This window comes from Physeter macrocephalus, chromosome 11, assembly GCF_002837175.3.
Source record: "Physeter macrocephalus isolate SW-GA chromosome 11, ASM283717v5, whole genome shotgun sequence".
Taxonomy (NCBI): domain Eukaryota; kingdom Metazoa; phylum Chordata; class Mammalia; order Artiodactyla; family Physeteridae; genus Physeter; species Physeter macrocephalus.
Window position 1 is genome coordinate 142802096 of NC_041224.1, and position 14057 is coordinate 142816152.

The following is a 14057-nucleotide window of genomic DNA, read 5'->3' on the forward strand; positions in this document are numbered from 1 at the left end:
ATTTGCCCACTACTAATACTGAGGGCAGGATAACCCTTTGTCACGGGAGGGGAGGGAGTTGTCCTGTGCATTGTAGGATTAGCAACATCCCCGGCCCCTGCTCACCAGGTGCCGGTGGCACTTCCCTAGTTATGACAACCAAAAATGTCTCCAGACATGACCAGATGCTCCCTGGGGAAGAATCTCTCCAGTTGAAAACCACTGCCTTACATGAGTGTCTGGTGGTCCAGCCTAGATATGGGAAGTCAAGTAGACTAGATCACTAGCCTTTTCACAGGGGCCAAAGAAAATGTGACAGATCTTCTTTGTAAAGACATAAGCATTATCTCTGTTTTTTTCTGAGTTTGTAGACAGACAGAGCTCCTGTTTGGGGGCTCCTAACAGCTGTCCTGTCAGTGGCGGCACTGTGGCATTCGCAGGGACTGGGGCCCTGGTCTGGGAAGTGGAGGCGGAAGTAAGAGGTGTGTTGAAGGTGAACAAGAGTTAGCACCCTCCCAGCAGTTCAGATAGGGCAGAGATGTCAGAGCCTGGGGCATCTAAGGAACAAAAGATAAGCTCAGCGAGCATATAGTTAAAATGGGTTATGTTAGAAAGCAAGCAATACAAATAGTGCAGCTTCTCGTGTTTTGGCATTTCATGATTATAATTCCACTTTACCAGCAAAGCATTGAATGAGTGACATTTTATGAAAATCATCGTCACCACTCTGGTCTTAAAGGGGTGCCTCTCTGTGAGTCAGATTCCTATCCTGTGTGTGGTACATATGATTGGAATTTACAAACAGAGATAAAGCTTTAAGAAATATCTCCCAACCAGTGTATAAAAATGTGCTGGTAGCAATACAAGTGCGCTTTGGGGAAAGCAGACTTGCTGTTTTCTTTCTTTTGTTTCCATGTATGGGAATGCCATTTCAGCTCAAGATACAGATACCTTAGAGGCTACCTGCAAAACTGAGTGGTCTCTACATATTAAAAGTAGATCCTAGCCACCAGAGACATTACCTGTTAATGTGTTGAATGGTAATATTGTGTCTACGTTGCATTTGTAATTCAATTCAGTGAATGTTTCCTGAGCCAGGGACATTATGTGCCAGGGACTGAAGGCAGAAGGAAGAACAAAATGTGGACCTGCCCTTTTGTTGCTTTCAGGCAAGGGTCTTCCTAAACACAGATATGTCTTATCACTGTGTGATAGAAGACAGTCATAGCTTGGTCCCTGGGGAGGTTGAAAAGGCCTTCCATGGGAGCGGCTGTCAGAGCTGTGTTTTAAGGATGAATAGGAGCCCTACAGAGACAGAAGGGGGATGGGCCTCCCAGACAGAGGTAATAGCAGTGCAGAGACGCAGAGGCTTAAAATTGTATGATGTGCCCAGGAACCCCCAAATAACTTGACGTAGCAGGATTGCAGGAGAGGAAATATGGGGAGGAAAGAAGACATCCTTTGCTGAAGAGTTTAGACTCAATCATGAGGTGAAAGGAACTGGCAGGGAGCAACGTAAGCTTTGCATTTTGGGAGGGCTCCAGGTGGCTGTCTGCAGAGAGAGGAGACTGGGGGCGCAGCCCTGGTAAGGCCGTTGAACCCCTGGCCTGCTGAACCTTCCTGCTCCAAGGCAGCAGTCACAGGAATGAAGTCAAGGAAACACATAGGAGGTGGAATTGATAGGACTTGTTAGAGTAAAAGTGAGAGGAATAGCCCGAGTTCTGACCAGTTGGGAGCCTGGGGGAACGGAATAAATGTTTTGGGTTTTTTTGTTGTGTTTTTGTTTTGCAGAAAATCCAGTGGTAAGATGTGGCTCAGAAACACTGTTCAGATGGGGAGTAGATTTTAGTGTCACCAGTATCCACTTGGCATAGTAGAAACTGTCATTAAAATATGTCAGTACGTGTGTATAGAAGGAGAAGAGAGGAAGGCTGAAGAGGGATTTCTAAGTAAGGGCGCGGCTAAAGGTAGGGGTTAAAAAGAAGAATCAGGAGGAAGTGGTTTCTTAGGAGGAACCATCAAGTGCCGAGATGATGTCCGTTCACCAAAGGATTCAAAGCTATCCACTGGATCTGGGATGTGGTTGTTTGTGTGGCCATATTAGTCACCATTCTCATCCTTGGGGTTTGAAGGGCCCATCGAACTTCATTTCACCAGCTAAAGCTTCTCGACGAAGGTAACACAGTGTCCTCTCCCCTGGATAAACTTTTTCATCTATTTCTGATTACTTTGCCCCTCATCTTATTAGAGCTATGTCTCTTTTACTTGGCTCTCCCTACCTTTATAGTAAAGTCTGCATCTTTCTTCCTCAGTGGACAGTGGAGATCCATATTTTGCCCACGTTGCAAAAAGGACCTGGGAAGAGATTGTAGGGGATCTCATTCCCCAGCCAGAGGGCCAGAGAAGAATGATGTTGTGGCTACACTGGAAGTCTCAAACTCAAAATAGCACATGGAAGGCACATTCCAGACAGAAACTTCAGCAAGCATGCAGCACCATAGAGCAGAGGAAAAAACAGACTCTCAGCCAGTGGATTACCAGGCATCATCTTGAGGCAGATATGGACTATTCTTGGCCAGATTTGATACTTCCCTCATTGGCAAAATGTTTAATCAGAAAGCTATAACCCAGAATCTCCTCCCATGAGGAAGAAATGTCTAGTTGATCCACAGATCAAAGGGACGCATGAAATCTTCTCTAAAAAGTTGCGAAGTTTAGGAACCTCTGTCATGAAAAAGAATCTAAAGTGAAATGGCATAACGGAATTTTTACTCTTTATTCTGTAGCCCTATACAAACTAAATCCATAAATATCTTCAATAGACTTTTTCCTATTTGATGCTGAAACCAAAATCTTTATAAAAAGAATATACTATGTGAAATAATGATTTAAAGGAATCCTATCCTGCATACCTCTAAGTGACCAAACCTTTTTTTTTTTTAAGTGAATAATCACCTAAGGTATCTTCTTTGGGAATCTACATTCAGAATTAAAAAACCATGTCCAGTTCGTAATAATCTGCCTTCAGAGATGCCTGTTTTTCCAGGCTAATAAAAATGATCTTTATCATAGGACAGTGACTAGACTGTTAATACCATGTCTCTTCTTCTCATTAATGTAAGGAGAAGTCCAGCTAACTGTAGGACTTCATAGAAATGGCATGGGGAATGGTATGCAACTGTTAAAAAAAAATCATGGTTTTGATGACTAAGTACATCAGGAAATATTATGTAATGTAAGTGAAAAAGGAAGGGTATGTTTTTTGGTTTTCTCTTTTTCTGTTCTTTAAACATGCTATAAAGTGTTAAGTATAATTCGGACATAAGGGGGAAATCAAATGTAGTTAAAATTACTTTGTAAATATCTTACGTGCTCTAAAATCTGCGGTTCTTTGGATGCTAAAAGCCATAAATAGTTTTGTTTCTCCTTGTATTTAGACTTCTCTCTCTGGGTGTCAGGATTACAGGTGATTTTATTTTCTCAATTTTCCATGTATTTACTTTGTAATTACATTTGAACGAAGAACATGTAATTACTTTTATAAACAGAAAAACCAAAGCTTTATAAATAAAGGGAAATGAAGTGGCGTCAAGCAGACCTGCCTCTCTTGAACTCTTTCACAAACTGTTTTAACTGTGGGCGAGGCACTTCACTTCTTTGCACTTGACTTCCACAAACTGGCCGGATAAAACTAGTCTTGGCAGTTTGTTCCAACTTTTCTAATCTAGTTTAAATTTTATCAGGAAACAAAAATGGTCTCCTGCTATGTTAGTTCCTCAAGGGTTTGTTAAACCTTACCATAGTCCAGGCACCAGGGGCGGTGGTACTAGAGATACATCATTTGGCATCTGGGCTCTGCCTTAAAAGGTTTCAGGTCCTCCAGAGAAAACACGACCAAGTGCACAAAGTCAGCACAGCCAGCCCTGTGATACTGGGCAGGATGTGTGTGGACCAGAGACGCCAAAGGAGGCTCCACCAGGAAAGGAGGACTTGTGCTCCAACTTTGCTATCTCCCTGATGGTATGTTTGCTGCTTATTTATGCTTTAAAAAAAACCATCCTGGCCCAGATGTTTCACAGGATGTTGACCTGCAGGTTCGATTGCCTCGTTTCCCTCACCTGGTACATATGCCAACAAGCCTTGTCGAGTTTCCCTCACCTGGTACATATGCCAACAAGCCTTGTCGAGTTTCATTATGAGAGGACCATAATGTATCCAGTTTGCCAGGAGAACACTTGGTCTTTGGAAAGAACTGTGTGTCCCTCCAGGTTTAAAATGCAAGCTCCTAAGGGCTTGTTATATTGGAGACATATTTCACCTTCCCAAAGACTAGTTTCTGAGCTCAGATAGGATGTACCGTGCCTGTGGGCTTGACAGAAGAGTTGCTGGGTAATTGAATTAACTTCGCATATCTTCTGGGCTGCACAAAATGATAAATTAAAAACAAAACAAACAAAAAGTCATTCGATTCCCTCTCCTTGTTTCTTCCTTGAAGACTTTGTAATCATTCTTAATGTGGTTAAGTTCAAGTTGTTTCCAGTTCAGGCATGGTGCAATCAGATTTCCTCACGGGGGTGCTTTTCTGCTGTCACCTCTTTGACGTCAGTAACGGTTTCCTGTTGATTTGAACTCCCTATTCACCCTGTAGATGACTTTGTCAGAGAAGAATTATAAAACAGAGGCACTTATGAGAAATACAACACAATGCTGTCTATTGCTGGAGATTTCCTTTTCCTTGTCCACAGCCGGTCAATAGCACTCCACAGCTTTTGATACAGGGTTGATGTGTTACTCATTTAGAAGTAATTCCAAAGCAATTCTTAGACTTGGGTAAGTAAGTATTGATGTGGCTCCCAGCTTAACATTGCCTTAAAACAATAACTAAATTAGTCATTAACTTTAAATGTTGTTTCTATTCTTTGTCTTATTTCCAAAAGGTAACCTGCATCCTCACTGTAAATACATCTTTTTTTTTTTTTTTTTTTTTTGCGGTACGCGGGCCTCTCACTGCTGTGGCCTCTCCCGCTGCGGAGCACAGGCTCCGGACGCGCAGGCTCAGCGGCCATGGCTCACGGGCCCAGCCGCTCCGCGGCATGTGGGATCTTCCCGGACCGGGGCACGAACCCGTGTCCCCTGCATCGGCAGGCTGACTCTCAACCACTGCGCCACCAGGGAAGCCCTGTAAATACATCTTTAAATGAGATTTACATGTGTCAATGGCAGTGACCATGGATTCTTGATTTAAACAGAAAAATCTTTCTCAGTCTGTTTATAAGAACAAATCGACTTTGTAGAAGGGGAGAATAGCTACTATAAACAGTCTCGTTTACCATAGCGTTTGCAGTTCATAGGGGAGCACATTTGCCTTGCAAAAATAATTATGATTATTATAAAGCTCTTAAAATAGAGAATATGAATTATTACCTAATATTAGAAAAATGAGAAAACTTATTTGGTTAATGTGTCTTGGCTTATCAAATCTAGTTTCATGACCCCTTGTTAAATAGTCACGTCCAAGAAAGATAAGTTCTCTTTATCAGGTCAGGGCCATGACTGTGCAGTATCAGGAAGTGCTCCTGCAACCCAGCAGCTACCCTGGGGTCCTCCTGACTCCCTGATCCCTCGAGATTCCTGTCCTGAACTGAGGGTCGGGGAGCTGCTGCTGTAGCGGTTGCGGCTGCCGTTTCACTCCTGTGTACTCGCCAGGCCGAGTGCTCCACGAGTGGGGCACCATCTCCGCATCCACGGCAGGCGGCTCCCTGCCTGCTTCACTTGTAGTCCCCACCCCGGGGGCCAGGGCCCCAGGAGCAGACGGCCGTGGCAGCTGCAGCCTAGTGCAGGTGGTGAGAAGGAGGAGGAGGATAATACTAGTACTAATAGTTGCTAACATTCATCAAGCACGTACCATGTGCCACATAACTGTTTGAAATTGTAAGCTTAAATCATTTCATCCTCGAACACCTGTGAGTTCAATCACCTTATTATCCCCATTTAGCCGATGAGAGTTTTGAGAGCGAAAAAATAAATAGAGCACAGCTGGAGCTGCTTTGGCATCTCAGGCTTCCTGACTCCTGACCCCTACGCTGTGCTTTCTCTTAGCTACACCAGGGACTTCAGTGCTGGGCACAAGGTCTCCCAGATGTAGCTTTGGTCCTCTTTGTGTGATGTAGCAATAACAATAGAGTCTATTTGTTGAGATCCTTTTCTGGGTCTGGTGCTGTGCCAGGCACTCGGCTTCTGGTTTATGCCTCACACGATCAGTGTAGTTAGAGGTGTTATTACCCTCGATTTATAAATCAGGAAACCTCATGCCCCTTAAAAATTGGTGAATGTTTCAGTTGCAATTCTCCTGGTAGCAAATAATGGAAAAACACTTAACTAGAGTCATGCAAAGAGGGAAAAGTGAAAATAAAGAATCAGAGGTACAGTGGTGTCTCATGGAACCCAAGGGCACACAATGGCCTGGTCTCTCTGGGGACCTGAAACTGGAAGGGTGTGAGGGACCCAGGTAGTTTCCTTCTCGGCCCATTCACGCTTTCTTACCTTTGCCCCATTCTTCTCCCCCATCTGTCCATCCAGGCTTTCACTGCTCTGATATACCGAGACATCTCATGTGTTCACACCACAGAGGAGGCAGCCTCAGCTCCCTAATTCATGTTTCCTCAGTTCTTGCACACAGCACAGCCTACATGAACACCTCTCTATCTCAGTTCCAATTTTCTGGGAAGGGGACTGGGGCAGGAGGCGGGAAGCAACTTGGTCCAACTTGCTGTGTGCAGGATGTCCAGCACTTACCCGTGTGACGGTGCCAGGGCAGGTCTCTGAGAAAGGAAGGGCTCAGTGGGCTGAGCAGACACCTCTGAAGGTGTCTGGCACACGGACCCTAAGGGGTCTCATCCCTGGCCCGTGCTCACTCTGCCCTCACCCTCCTTAGGTGACGTCACCTTGCCACAGGTACCATAGCACTTCTATCTGTACTGGTGTTTTCTCTCTAACTTTTCCTCATGCAATTGCCCAACAGTTTTACCTCCTAAAAAACAGTCCTTAGGAGGGGCTTTAGGGAAGGCACGCTGCTTATACTGACAGCCACTTTCAGGTCAGAAGATATTTTTATCCCCCTTGGCCTGGGGAAGTAACATCCCTGAACTGACAGTAGCCAGGGCAGACTTGGCCCAGGCTGCAGCCGGTCAATGGAACCAGGCACGTGATGACAGGAATTCTATTATTAACCAGGCACCAGCTCCTTGGCCTCCTGTAACTCACGCTGGGCTGGGCTGGGCTGAGCTGGGCTGAGTGGGACAAAGGGATTTCTGAGTTGCTTTTATTCCCCCAGGTGTTCCTCACCCCCTGTTAATGACTTGCGTTTGTGGTTGGTTGAATCAGGAACAAAAGAGAGGAGCAAGGGACAGACAAAGGGCTGGGCCACTTGGCTTTAGAACTGAGGTTAAGCCAGTCTTCGGGACCTTAGATTTGCTACTGTGCAGATCAGGGCAAGATTTCCCCTCGAGGAGCCAGAGGCTTCAGGGAAAGCAGTGCAGGTGTCCAGGCTCAGCATCTAGGAAATTGGATTGTAGAAAAACTGGAATGCTATCTACACAGGCTTAAATACAGAAACAGCCGTCTGCCCTCACTGCCCAAGGTGGGATTTGGAAACTCCTCCCTGCCCCAGAAATGTCTCATGGCAGCCTTAATCCACCGTGCAGTGAGAGCCTCCCTAAATGCATGGATCCCAGCAGATGCTTCCTCTGGTTGCTTCCCAGTTGGGTTTCTTCAGCATGACTTAGTGTTTGTCAAGTCATCAGTGAGACTAGGTCTTAAGCAGCACAGATAGTGGAGTTGTAGGCAGGAGGTGATCTTCTGCCTCGTTGCTTCATCGCTGCTTTGTAAAGGGCATTTATTTGTTCAATGTGAAAGGTTTCCAGCTTGATGGCATTCATGCCATAGGAGTAAAATTCAGCTGGAGTCATTGGTTTTTGTAGCCCATGTTTATTATTTGTGGCAGGTTCCAACACTACTGCAGTCTTTTTCAAGCCTAGCCCTTAAAAAGCATAGCTGCCACCTGCTTTAGCCCGGACACTGGGCCTGTAATTATGGCAGAGGCCGATAGTGAATGACCGTGTGTATTCATAGGACTAAGGCCCTGTTTTCAGCTGTGGGTGACCTGCGGATAGGGTGAAAGGAAGCTTCCTAACTAGCCTTGGCTTTTTGTACCAACACTTGATCCTGAAAGCAGCCTCAGCACCTGGGGAACATCCCCCTTTGCACTCACGACACCCTGCCTCACACCTGACACGTCAGCTGTTCATTCACCTTGATTCCTCTGCCCCCTCCATCCCACTCCATCCTGACTCATCCTTCAAGGCTGGTGAATCGGCTCCTCTTCGAAGCTTTCCCCCAACCCCACCCCAGCCTCCAGGCTGCTCCGGTGTCCCTGCTCTGTTTCTGCATGATGCCCCCTGTGCCCCTCTACTGTGCTTAGCACACTGGGCTGATGTGCTCCGGCTACAGGAGCTTCCTGAGAGCAGGCCTGGGCTCTCGTTCATTTTATGATACTTGGCCCCCACCCAAGGCCTGGCATAGTGTGTGCTCAGTAAACGTGTATTCCTCCTTGTTGAGACCCTTAAAGCAAGCATAAAAGGTCTCCGAGGGGACTTCCCTGGTGGTGCAGTGGTTAGGTCACGGGTTCAAGTCCTGGTCCAGGAAGATCCCACTTGCCGCGGAGCAGCTAGGCCCGTGCGCCACTCTAGAGCCCGCGAGCCACAACTACTGAGCCCGTACACTAGAGCCCGTGCTCCACAAGAGAAGCCACCACGATGAGGAGCCCGCGCGCAGCAAGGAGGACCCAACACAGCCAAAAATAAATAAATAAATAGAGTAGTATTAAAAAAAAAAAAAAGTCTTTGAAAGACTCAGTAGACTCTGAAGCCTGTGTACCAGGACTCAGACCCTCTCCTCTCAGTGGAGCCCTGGGACCCAAACCAGAGCCTGCTGAGTCTCATTTTGGATGTGATTCCAACAAGCCTGATGGCCTGGTTATATCGGGCATCAGAATGGCTATTAAGGGAGAGGGTGGTTATTAGGGGCCCTGAATAATGGGCAGCCAGGGATGTGAAGACCCTCTTTCTGTAGCTGCTTTCCTAATCTCACCTCCCACTGCTCTAAGACAGTCTCACAATTGCACTTTTCCAGTCTCTCATCTTTCAGATGAAAGTTAGGGAAATATGGAGGAAGCCATATGTGACTTTGCTTTGTTTCTAATTATAAGAATAATGGACACTCATCATAGAAACCTTCAGAGGGAATTTCCTGGCGGTCCAGTGGTTAGGACTCTCCGCTTTCACTGCCGAGGGCCCGGGTTCAGTCTCTCTCTGGTCGGGGAACTAAGATCCTACAAGCTGCGCCATGTGGCCAAAAACATTTTTTTTTAATAAAAAATTTTTTTTTAAAAAGAAACCTTCAGAGATACTGAAAAGTATAAAGAAGAGATAAATGACATACAAGATCTCACAACTGAAAGCTGACTTGTCATACATAGGTATTTTTTTGTCTTTTCTGTGCATATCTGCATCTTTGGCTATAACTGAAATAATTCTGCACATTCATGAGTATGATCTTTTTTTTTTTCTAACTGAAAACATCTTCACCATTACAGCCGCCACCAGCAGCCGCTACTGTTTATTGCACACTTTCTAGAAGCCCCACCTGAGGACATGTTTAATGAAAGTTTATTGCTGAGGATGGCTTCTCACTCACTCCCACTATGAGTGAATCTTTGCTAAAAGCTGGATATTTTTGTCATTTATCTCCACCTCTACAAAAGAAATCGTGGAGAAATTGCTACCAAATTTGAACTGCCGTGGCAGCAGACATTTTAAAATAGAGCAAACAGAATTGTATGTAAACAGAAGGTCTCTTCACAGCAAACACATTTTGCTAGCTGATAAACATGCTTTTATTTTTCTACCTTGTGACATTATTGTAGGTCTTTGGTAAGATGGACTATTACTTTTCATAAAAGTGTCCTTGTATCTCCTGGCTCGTTCTCCCTTCCTGCTTGCTTAAAGAGTTGCGTGTAGCCCGAGAGCTGGGAGCTGTACCCTCTGTTCTAGGTGGTGCCAGACAGGAAGTTAGAAATGAGACTCTGGGTGAAAATAACCACATATTTTTGCAGTTCTAAAGCTTATGACCCCTTGCTGTGCATGCCAGGAACCCGTGCATTACCTGAGAATCTGCCGCCAGGGCAGATGGTGGGGCTGAGACAGAAGAGCATGACTGAGGAGGGAATGCGGTATGTTCTTCCCCAGATCTGGAATTTAGCCCAGCGTCTGGCTTTTCAGACTTGAGATTATGAGAATTATTTTAGGGGGGAACTAGGAATGGACTCAATTTCCCTTGGAATGCCCTCATCTTGATGCCTACTGTCTTAGACGTTCTTGCTAACCCCCGCTGATTTCCAGCAGCCTAAGGAGTAGCCACTTACCTACTGACCCAGTTCTAGTAACCAGGTATTTCGAGCTATTGGAATTCATGCGACTGCCAGTCACAGCCATGCAAAAGTGAACAGGCCAGATGACAAAAATATATCAGATGGACCTTCTTGCTGAGGGATGGTTTGAGGCAGCTTTACCACCCGGGGATTCATCCAGGCCCCTGAGGCCCCTCCAAATAAACACAGCATCGGCATAACAATTTATCATGCGGATGCAGCTCTCAGACCCATCTCTATCACATGCTTACCCTCTGCCCCGCCCACTGCTAACCTGCTCCTTCCACCCGAGCCCTCCCCATACAGAAAATAGGGAACCCCATGGCTCATCCAAGCTTGTCCCACCCAACTCGGCCTCTCCCCCTGGTCAGTCACACTCACATGAAGGCCATTAGCTTAGTCAGACGGCTTGATATATTTAGTATTCTGTTGGCTTATATTGGTCACCCTGAAGAGTTGTTTTATTGATGTTTGGTTTTTGGTTTCGTGTGCGTGAGTCTTGCCATTCCATCTTCACTCTTAAATCCTTGCTTCTCATTAGCAGAAAGAGACGTTTCTTAGACCCAGAGGATTTTTTTTTCCTTCTAATTAAGGTTTGTCTTAAAATTGGGAACAGGAGGTCATAAGTTGTAGTGTCTTCTAATTGGGAAGGGCCTGATTAAACCATGATTAAACCAGTGATGGATCAGGAGGTGAACTGCAGCATACACAATCTCTGTCCACCATTCAGCTGTGAATGCATGGCAAAGCCAAGCAGAGCTGGCAGCAGCTGAAACCACAAATAAGGATGGCTTCTGTGTGCATATACACATCCTTTGTGAATTGGTAAAATACCAGTCTCCTTACAAAATGACCTCCCACCCTCCCACCCCCCAAAAGGACGACCACTGGCCCTGATTGCACTCATTCGGAAGGTCTCAGCTCCCACATCACTTGCTCAGAGAGACCTCCCCTGACCCCCCAAGCAGATGACACAATGTCATTGCTTCCTCCACTTTTCCTTCACAGCATTTACCAGAATTTGTAGATTTGCCTGTTTATGTGACTTTGTGGCTTTTTTAAAGTAATGTGTATCTCCTACACTAGACTCTCTGTGGATAGAGACTGTGTCTGTTTTGTGCCTGTTTTACTCTCTTTTGGGTCCCCATCACCTAATTCAGCACTGGCTAACTTGGGACTCCATAAATGCTAATGAGAGGGAATGAGGAAGTCCATTGATCTCAGAGGTTCCTGAAGCAAAGCGTCTTATGCTGTCCATCTTGGAGAATCACTTTTTAATGGAGACGTGTACACTTCCTCCATTAAGCAGTGTTAACTTTGCATAGCACTTTATTCATAACACTTGCACAGTACTTAGTACACTGACTGCAACAGTGACTTTTAAGAGCCCATTTTACCTGCTGGGTTAGAGTTCCTTCCAGATGGAGACAGCATCTCACTTGACTTTAAGTTCCCTTTTCTGATTCAGGAACCTTCTGAGGGGCCAGATGGAATTTCTAACATTGAGGCAACTCTGAGGCTGTCATTAGACTGTTGTCTGGCTGATTTGTCAAAAATGTTTTCCTTTCTCTGTGATTATTCTCCGCCCAGGTGTGAGGACCTATCAGATGTCCCTTACTTGCTGTTATTAACGCTACATGTTCCAGACAAAAAGGCATGCACTTTTTGATTTATGCTTCTCCCTTCCAGTTTATAAAACTCAATGATTCTGGTAGAGATAGCATCATCATCCTCACCTTACTAATGTTGAACATCCAAAAAAAGTTAAATTCAAGGTTACATAGTGTTTAAAGTGCAGAACTAAAACTAGAACCAAAGCCTTCTCTACTTTTTATTTAATGCAGAAATTCAAGGTTGTGTGGAATTACTTAAAGGAGATCCAGGTGTTACTAGCACCACCTAGCCCCCATCCCCACCATCCCAAGGATTTAATCCACCAGACCCTCCTGCTTTGCCCTGACCCGCTGTCAGGATGTTCCACTGAGTACCTCCATTTAACAACCTCTTCTCCCCACGCCAGAGCCCAAGGTCATGTGATGCTGACTGAATTCTAGGCTAATGGCTACACCACGTTGGATCCTCTTTTGTGTTTGTACCCAGGATCGTCTGTTTTTTGTGATGGAGTTTGTGAACGGGGGCGACTTGATGTTTCATATTCAGAAGTCACGTCGTTTTGATGAGGCACGAGCCCGTTTCTATGCTGCAGAAATCATTTCGGCGCTTATGTTCCTACACGACAAAGGAATCATCTACAGGTGAGTTTTGGTTGCTGGTAACCCCTCTCATAATTCATCCCTGGTTCATTCCCCTGTTCAACCCATCCTTCCATTTCTCATGAGGAACAATTGAAATGTTTTTGGAATTAAATTCACAAAGCTTTGTGTGTCCATTAGAATAAATGAATAACACAGCGATTAACAATGCCTGCAAACTAAAACTTGCCCCTGTGTGGTATTCGTAAAATAGGCTTGAGAGTCTCAGAAGAGACTGTTCATGAACTTGTTCCGCCGGAGTTTTCTAAGGCCAAACCCTGCAAAGGGCTGAACACGTTGCTGCTCTCTTTTTTCTGTTTTAACCTTGAGAGTGATTCGTTCCATTTTCCGAATCCATGCCTAAACTGCAGAGCATGGATGCCTCTTGCCCTAAATTGCTGTGATTAGGAATCACAGTCCGATGAGCTTGCGGCTTACCAGTCCAGGAGCCAAGAGGTGACCTGTTAATGAGCAATGTCCTCCTGCTCGATGGTACCTATCACTTGAAGCCCCCTCCCAAATATTGTTTGATCCATTTCATGACACACAGTCTTTTGATCCTACTATATCATACTTTAAATGGGCTTGAAATCTGGTTGATGTTGTTAGATCTCAGAGCTCAGGGGAGATCAAATTAAACTTTAGTCAGACACAGAGCTGGGTAAGGTGGGAAATGTAATAGTGAGTGTTAGATAATTTTTTTTTCTTAAATTTCCCTTTTTTCCCCTGTTGACAATGTCATCCTGCCCTTTACATCACATTATGACCTAGTTGCCACATATATTCCTTTTTTTTTCCCCTCTTGAGAAGCAATTGTTTCTTTCCCTTGAGAAAAATTCTGTCTCATATTAGGCACATGAATGTTGAAGTAAAGAATTTCCTGATTGTTTATTAGCTTGCTAAAGGCTGTTCCTTTCGTGAGCTCATGACAGCGTGAACATCATTATTAAAGTGTGAGAGAGCTTTAAAAACTGAATATTCTTAAGTACCCTGGGAGGAAAAAGTAGGAAAAGAGAAGTGAAACCAGCAAAGAATGCAGTAGGACTGGTCGATGGTACCAGAAAGAAGTGGAAAAACAAGAAGGTAGAGCAGGCACTGTGCAGAAATGTTTTCTAGTGAATTCGCAGTGCAGAGCATGAAACCTCAAGTAGACACAGCTCTTCTGTCACAGCCCCCGCTGTGAAGTAGAAGAGGGGGTACAGCACGGGGAGCCAGGCTGGATAACCAGCAGTGGGGTAGTCCCTTGAAGGTCATAAGGAATCTCCGCTCATTCCTAAGTCGTGAGGCGGCCCCAGGTCACTTTGGAAGGCCTGTGCTTTGAGCTTTCTAGACCAGGATGT

At 45.2% G+C, this 14057-nt stretch overlaps 1 protein-coding gene across 4 annotated transcripts in view; it reads left to right on the forward strand.

Moving 5' to 3' along the window:
* The window catches only part of PRKCH (protein kinase C eta), a 231150-nt gene that overhangs the window by 155014 nt on the left and 62079 nt on the right, over positions 1–14057 (forward strand). For all 4 annotated transcript variants that reach the window (XR_008618681.1, XM_024118039.3, XM_024118032.2 and 1 more), the window contains one exon: positions 12566–12720. Coding sequence is in view for 3 of the 4 variants with exons in the window: in XM_024118039.3 (XP_023973807.1) it covers positions 12566–12720 (155 nt within the window). In the remaining variant the exon portion in view is untranslated. The remainder of the gene's footprint in view (positions 1–12565; positions 12721–14057) is intronic.